The sequence below is a fragment of the Agelaius tricolor genome, unplaced genomic scaffold (assembly GCF_023055355.1).
Source record: "Agelaius tricolor isolate 1412-34295 unplaced genomic scaffold, bAgeTri1.0.p SCAF_25, whole genome shotgun sequence".
Lineage (NCBI taxonomy): Eukaryota > Metazoa > Chordata > Aves > Passeriformes > Icteridae > Agelaius > Agelaius tricolor.
The window spans coordinates 10,927,899-10,934,648 of NW_027269285.1; the positions used below are offsets into that span (position 1 = coordinate 10,927,899).

Consider the following 6,750-nt stretch of genomic DNA (forward strand, 5'->3'; position numbering starts at 1 on the left):
CTTTGACCTGACCTGGACCAGAACTTGCTGAAGTTCTGCTGTGGTGGTCTCAGCTCTCTTCTCACTGGTTTTCTTGCTCCTTGACAGGAACTGTGGGAATGTGTTCTGTGCTACCTGCTGCCATCTGAAGCTGCCCATCCCTGATCAGCAGTTGTACGACCCTGTCCTCGTTTGTAACTCCTGTTTTGACCATATCCAAGTGTCTCGTGCCAGGGAGCTCATGAGCCAACATATGAAGAAACCCATTGCCACAGCTTCCAGCTGAATGCCAGACAAGGGACCTGTCTAAGCCCAGCCTTTTCTCTCATGGGTTTGAAGGGTGACTCTGCCTCCAGGGTAACTGTGAAGGCCTTTGGTGCAACACTTGAACACCAAGCTGGAATGCACTGTCTGCAGCAGCCTCGCTGCCAGGCTGGAGCAGAGGAGCTCAGATCAAAGTTTGCTGTGTCCCCACCCTGGAGCTGGTGGGCCCGTGTGTTGTAGCCCTGATGGCCTAGGGCTGAGAGAAGATCACAACCTCTTCCTTTTGTGGTCTGGAAAGCAACGTTTTCACAGCTGTTTGCCTGTGCAAAGTCCCCCCAGAGCAATAGAAAGGCATGTTTAGAACCACCTCCCCCTCCAAAGGCAGGCTGCTGTGTGAGAAGGAAGAGGGCAAGCTCCTGATGGTCCCATGGGCGTTGGAAGGGCCTCAGCCTGGAGCAGATCTGTAGATTTTCTTCCCATGAGTGTGATTTGCGATCAGCTTGGTGAACAAGACTCACTAGCCATCACTAATTGATTTTCTCTCGGGCTCCGGAGAGAAATTCATTCCAGCTGAAAAGGGCTGAGCAGATCGTGCCCATTTTCAGGCTCCGCTGGGATCAGTGTCGCACTGGACTTTGTCCCTGCCCCCAACACCATGGGGAGATGAGAGATTGGCTTTTCACTTCTGCTCTGCCCCTTTGCTTTGTCTGCGGTTGTGCACAGCCTGGTGCTAACACAGGAATGGCACCCCGATCCTCTCCTGGCATGGAAACAGAACTCATGTTCCTGTGTTGCTCCTCCTCCCCTTTTCTGCCCTCAGCTCTCCACTTCCTACTGCTCTTTATCCTGAAAACTTGATACCTTGAGGGTATAGGCCATAATGTGTTGTTTTACCTCCTGGAATGTGCTGTCTGGTGTATGTGAGGGTTTCAGTCCAAATGCTGCTATATATTTCTGTGCACTTAATGTAACCCGAAGAAGGGAGAATGAAGCATCGATACCAAATTGGGGGTGGGGAAGGACACTGGCTGACATAGACACTACGGTCTGTGCTTTTCACTTTAGGATGTACAGCTGCAGTGATAACCATGACATGTGGCATTTGTTCAGTGGTGGAAACAATCTCTCTGACTTGCCCCAGTGCTACCTGAAATGCCTCTTGAATTTGACTTCTTTTTTGTCTCCTTGTACAGTGGTCAAAGTTCAGAGTTGCCAACTTGTAAATGCCTCTCTGCTTCTTCTTTAAACTAGAGAGCAGGAATCCCAACTCATCCTAAGGACAAAGAACTGGGTTTAGAAAGGAAGAATGGTTTATAAAGTGGGTTTCAGTGGGCTTGTAATCCCTGGATCCCTTGAGGAGCATCCATCCTGCCTCCTCTGTAAGGCATCTGTGGATACTAGTCAGGAAGAAGAGTTTGAAAGTGAAGCATTTCTTTGCAGAAATGTAGGTTTTCTTTCCAATATATTCTGCACTTCAGGAGCTGAGACTTGGTTTGTGGCAGGGAGGACCTTGGTCTGCTAACAAGGCAAAGGACTTGACTCTGTTGTGATCTCCCAGATCTTTCAGTAATGGTTTATCATCTCCATCAGAAGGAATTAAATAAGGACCCTTTCCTGCACTTTGACTTGTCAGCCTCTGGTTTTGTGTAAGTGAAGCTCATCTTCTGAAGACCCTGTACTTAGACTCTGCTTCTTTTCCATACTGGGAACAAACATCGTGGCTCTGGGAAGAGAAGGCACCTTGCTTCAGATTCTCCCCTGCCTTGTACCTTGCAGTCGTTGCTGGACATGGAAGCGTGATCATTGGCCTGGCAGAAGGAACATGGATTTGCTCCTGTTTTGCACATGTTGGAATGACTGCAAGTGATGAGGAAGCCAGAAACCAGGTACTGCTGGCCCTCCCATTCAGGCCATTAGTCCAAACTGCTTTTAGCTCTTGTGAGTCTCAGCGTCACAATGTGCTGGCCAAAAACTCCAGTCAGTTTGATGGCATTGTGACAAACAAAATGTGCTGTACAACTCGATACAGTCGAAATAAAATCTCTATATTAGTGCTGCTGGGTTTGGCCCCTTCTTTCCTCTGTGGGGAGTTCTGCTTGCCCAGGGGGTTTCAAGCTGCTGTTACTCACCACCTTTTCCCTTGATTAAGGTGTGTTAGGGATTTAATATCCCTTCTCACAATCAGAATCACAGGTAGGGCACAGAACACCTCTGCCCTCTTCCAAACAAACCTGCAGGATGTCCTTCCCAGGATAACCAGGGCCTTCCAGCCTCTCCTATAAGGACTCAAGGAGTTGTTTTCTTTCTAAGGAAGCATTGTTAGGCAGGATTCCCTGCTATGAGGAAAGGTTGAGAGAGTTGGGATTGTTCACCTGGAGAAGAGAAGACTCCAGGGAGACCATAGAGCCCCTCCCAGTGTCTAAAGGAGCTCCAAGAGAGGGACTTTGGACAAGAGATGGAGGGCCAGAACACGGGGAATGGCTTCCCACTACCAAAGGGCAGGGATAGAGGGGATATTGGGAATTAGGAATTGTTCCCTGGGAGGGTGGGCAGGCTCTGGCACAGGGTGCCCAGAGCAGCCGTGGCTGCCCCTGGATCCCTGGCAGTGCCCAAGGCCAGCCTGGACATTGGGGCTTGGAGCAGCCTGGGACAGTGGAAAGTGTCCCTGCCATGGCAGAGGTGGCACTGGATGGGCTTCAAGGTCCTTCCAACCAAACCATTCTTTGATTCTATGATCCCCTCACTCCTTACTGATGTTTTTCTACCACCTGTTCCAGGTGGGTGTGTGGGTGGTTCATCTGTGCAGGATAGTGGGTGGGAGAGTTGTGCTTTGTCAGCTGGATGGTGCTGCAGGTCAGTTATACTTTGTGATGGAGCCAGAGAGAATCTCCTGGAAAGTCTGTCCTCAATTCAAAGATCCAGGGATACTGAAATTCAGATCCCTGGTAAACTACTCCCTCAATTCGGCTCAGGTGTTCCTGTCAGACAGGTGATACCTAAAGGCCTTGTATCAGAAATGTGGGGAACAGGACAGTTTGTCACATTGAAATGTGAACCATTGTTCCTCATAGTCACATGAGGTCAGCTCAGGAAGCTGCTTTTGCTGGAGATTGTAAAACTGAGAGAAAGAAGGTGTTTAAATGAGATTATTTCTAGAAACCAGATAAATCGGTGAAATTATAGCCCTGCAAACCCTTGAATACAGATTTGTGATGTAAAACGGAATTGGTACTACCCAACTGACATGAGAATTATGGAGAGTTTAGAGGGGTAGCCTCTCTATGGAATGTGCAGTCACTGCCCCAGGGAGGCAAGGGCTCGGCTTTGAGGAATTCCCTCAGGCAGCTGCTGACCCTCAGAGAGAATCCCTGACTGCTGACCCTCAGCAGGGCTCCAGCCCAGTCCAATCTGATGTGTGGTCAAACAGGCACATTAACCATGGCTGGCCAGCATTTGACCTGCTGCCCACCACAGCCACCACAGGTGTGACAGGCTGGTCACATTGAGATTGCCTGTGGCAGGACACTTGTTGGAGGCGCTGGTCCCAGCTGTGGTGGGTGCTCTGCCACAGCAACACTGCTCAGTATTAGTCATGACCAGCGTTTTTGCAGGAAAAGGCCATTTATTATTAACTTCCATCTTTAGCAGTCCCAATGTCATCTGGAGAGTCAGCGAAAGGCTGACTGCTGGGACCTGTTGGCTTCTTATCCCCAGCAGGGAAAATACCACAGCAGAATTCCCCCATGCACAGTTAAAAGATAAATCATTATTTATAAACAGTATTTATTAAGTAACAAGCTGCTAGGACACTTGTGGCTAGTGTCACGTCAGCCTGGCCACCCCAGCGAAGGGCACTGAACTCTCCTGCTTATTAAGCATGGAGGGAAGTGTTATCACTACAGGAACATAAAGCCCTCATTGCCAACACGTTCAACCTGAGGTAATCAATATCTGCTGAAATGGGTCTGAACCCAGCACAAACAGGGACATCAAAGCCTTCCCCATCCATGCACCAACTGCCAGGAATCCTTGGTGAATTAACAACTGGGGCTGCGTGTGATGTGCCACACTATCTCAGCAGCCTCTGAACAAAATAAACACACATTTCAGTGTAGTGAGAAGCCAGGTCAGGCTGGCAAGGGCTGGGGTTGCTCAGGTGTGTTAATGGATAACACTGAAATGGCTGGGGATGTGGAGGAAGAAGAGGAAGAGGAAGGTGATGTGTGGCCTTGTGAACGAACTCTGGGAGTCCTGTGCAGGAGACAGTTCAAAGTGAGGGACACAGGCAGGAAGGATTTCCAAACTTTCTGAAGTGTGTGTCCGCTTTCAGTGATAGTTCACACATTTCACTCCCAAAATCTTGGGCTTCTGTGAAAGTGAACTTGGGGTGCTGCCATTTGTTTATGGGACCTCTGGTGTCTCTGTGTGTCCCTAGATAAAATAATTGTCTGTAGATGAAAGATGCTGCATGCATCCTCCAGTATGTTTAATTGAAACAAAAAAACGTTGACAAAAGCAGTGCACAGCTTCAGCCTCACCAAGCTTAGGCTGCTCATGCAGCTTCAGAATCACAGAATAATTAAGACTGAAAAAAACCCTCTGAGATCACTGATTCCAACTGTTCTCCATCACTGCCAAGGCCACCAATGACCTATGTCCCCAAGTACCACATCCACACGGCTGTTAAACCTCTCCAAGGGTGAGGACTGCACCCCTGCCCTGGGCAGCTGTGCCAGGGCCGGACAACAAATTCCAGGAAGGAATTTCCCCAAAATCCACCCTGAGCCTCCCCTGGCCCAGCCTGAGGCCATGTCCTCTCCTCCTGTCCCTGTTCCCTGGGAGCAGAGCCCGACCTGCCCGGCTGTCCCCTCCTGTCAGGAGTTGTACAGAACCACAAGGTCCCTCCTGAGCCTCCTTTTCTCCAGGCTCAGCCCCTTCCCAGCTCTCTCAGCCGCTCCTCATGGCAGCTCCCATTTCCTGCCATATTACCTCAGCCCCTCCCTCAGGGCGCTGAGCACCCCCGGGCCTCGGCCAGCGCGGGGGGGGGGGGGGGGCGATGTGGGCGATGTGGCCTGAGGGGACGGCGGGGCTCTGAGGGTATGGCGGGGCTGTGAGGCGATGGCGGGGTTATGAGGGGATAGCAGGGCTGTGAGGCCATGGCAGGGCTGTGAGGGACGGCGGGGCTGTGAGGGTATGGCGGGGCTGTGAGGCGATGGCGGGGTTATGAGGGGATAGCAGGGCTGTGAGGCCATGGCGGGGCTGTGAGGGTATGGCGGGGCTGTGAGGGCTGCTCGGGTCACCCGGGGAAGGGAAGGAGTTGTTCTTCATGAAGGTGGATGTGCAGGTTACCGGGTACAGTCTGTCTGTACCCTACAGGTCCGTGTGCTGCTGTGACACCTTCGTCCTGCTTCCTGCAGCACCATCCACTTTTAGGACTGGTCAGAGTATCCCAATCCTTAATTTTGGTTATTGTTTAAGAGCAGGAATTGCCATCTGATTCCTGAGGTATTTTCTCTGGTATATGTGGGACTTCACCTGTAATATCAAGAAAATAGAACTAAGCATTTGAGAAAGCAAAAAACTAGCCTCAATACCAAGTTAGGAAGAATTTAAGTTAAGATTTGATATTAACATTGTTAAGATGAAGATGAGTCATTAGAGACTTCAGTGCCGCCTGCTCTGCCTGATGCACTGCAGGGCAGTGGTCGAGCAAACCCTATGACAGGGTCTTTTGATTTTTTGGCCTCTCTTTCTATGGGATGCAGCTTTAGGGAGCTTTGGTTCTCAGAGTCACAGTTTCTAGAAAGACACAACAAGGCAAACATTGGGTTTCATGCGCAGCCAAGTTCTGACAGGCTGACAGTTCCCTGTCCTGATGATTTAGGCATGGCTTTGCTGTAAATGTGAGGTAATTTGAGAGATAAAAGATATTTTTGTTTGCAAAGTGTCAGTCTGTTCCAAATGTCTTGCAACATGGAACTAACTTTCTGTTAAACATCCAGGAGCAACTCCTGTCAAGCAACTGTTCTTCCTAGCTTGGCATCCTGTGGTTTCTTGTTGATATGCTAAAACTAGACAATCATAATTTCCCTATCCAAAAGAAAAATATAAACAAGGGGATTTTCAGATGTCTGGTCATTCTCTGTTAATATATAGTAAAAATACTGATTGAAATAAAAATGTTTACTTTCTGCTCTTTCTGAGCAGGAAATAATCAGTCCTAAATGTTAACTCTAAATAGATTTTCAGGACCAAGTTCTATTTATTTAGTGAATTTTAATGATTTAATGTGAACTTGCAGAATGATGACTGTAAGTTGTCCATCTTGAGTTAGTTCCCATTGTAGAATCATGGAATGGTTTGGCATGGAAGGAGCCTTAAAGCCCATCCAGTTCCATCCCTCTGCCATGGGCAGGGACACCTTCCACTAGACCAGGTTGCTCCAAGCCCCGTCTAACCTGGCCTATCAGAGGACAGATAGAGGTAAACGTGAGGCTATTTTTAAAA

General features: G+C 49.1%; 1 protein-coding gene across 2 annotated transcripts in view; it reads left to right on the forward strand.

The window, feature by feature from the left end:
- MTMR4 (myotubularin related protein 4) overlaps window positions 1-2,297 on the forward strand; it is a 56,533-nt gene extending 54,236 nt beyond the window's left edge. For both annotated transcript variants that reach the window (XM_071447597.1, XM_071447596.1), the window contains one exon: window positions 88-2,297. In XM_071447597.1, coding sequence (XP_071303698.1) covers window positions 88-265 — 178 coding nt within the window. In that variant the 3' untranslated portion in view covers window positions 266-2,297. The remainder of the gene's footprint in view (window positions 1-87) is intronic.
- Window positions 2,298-6,750: the final 4,453 nt, after the last annotated feature.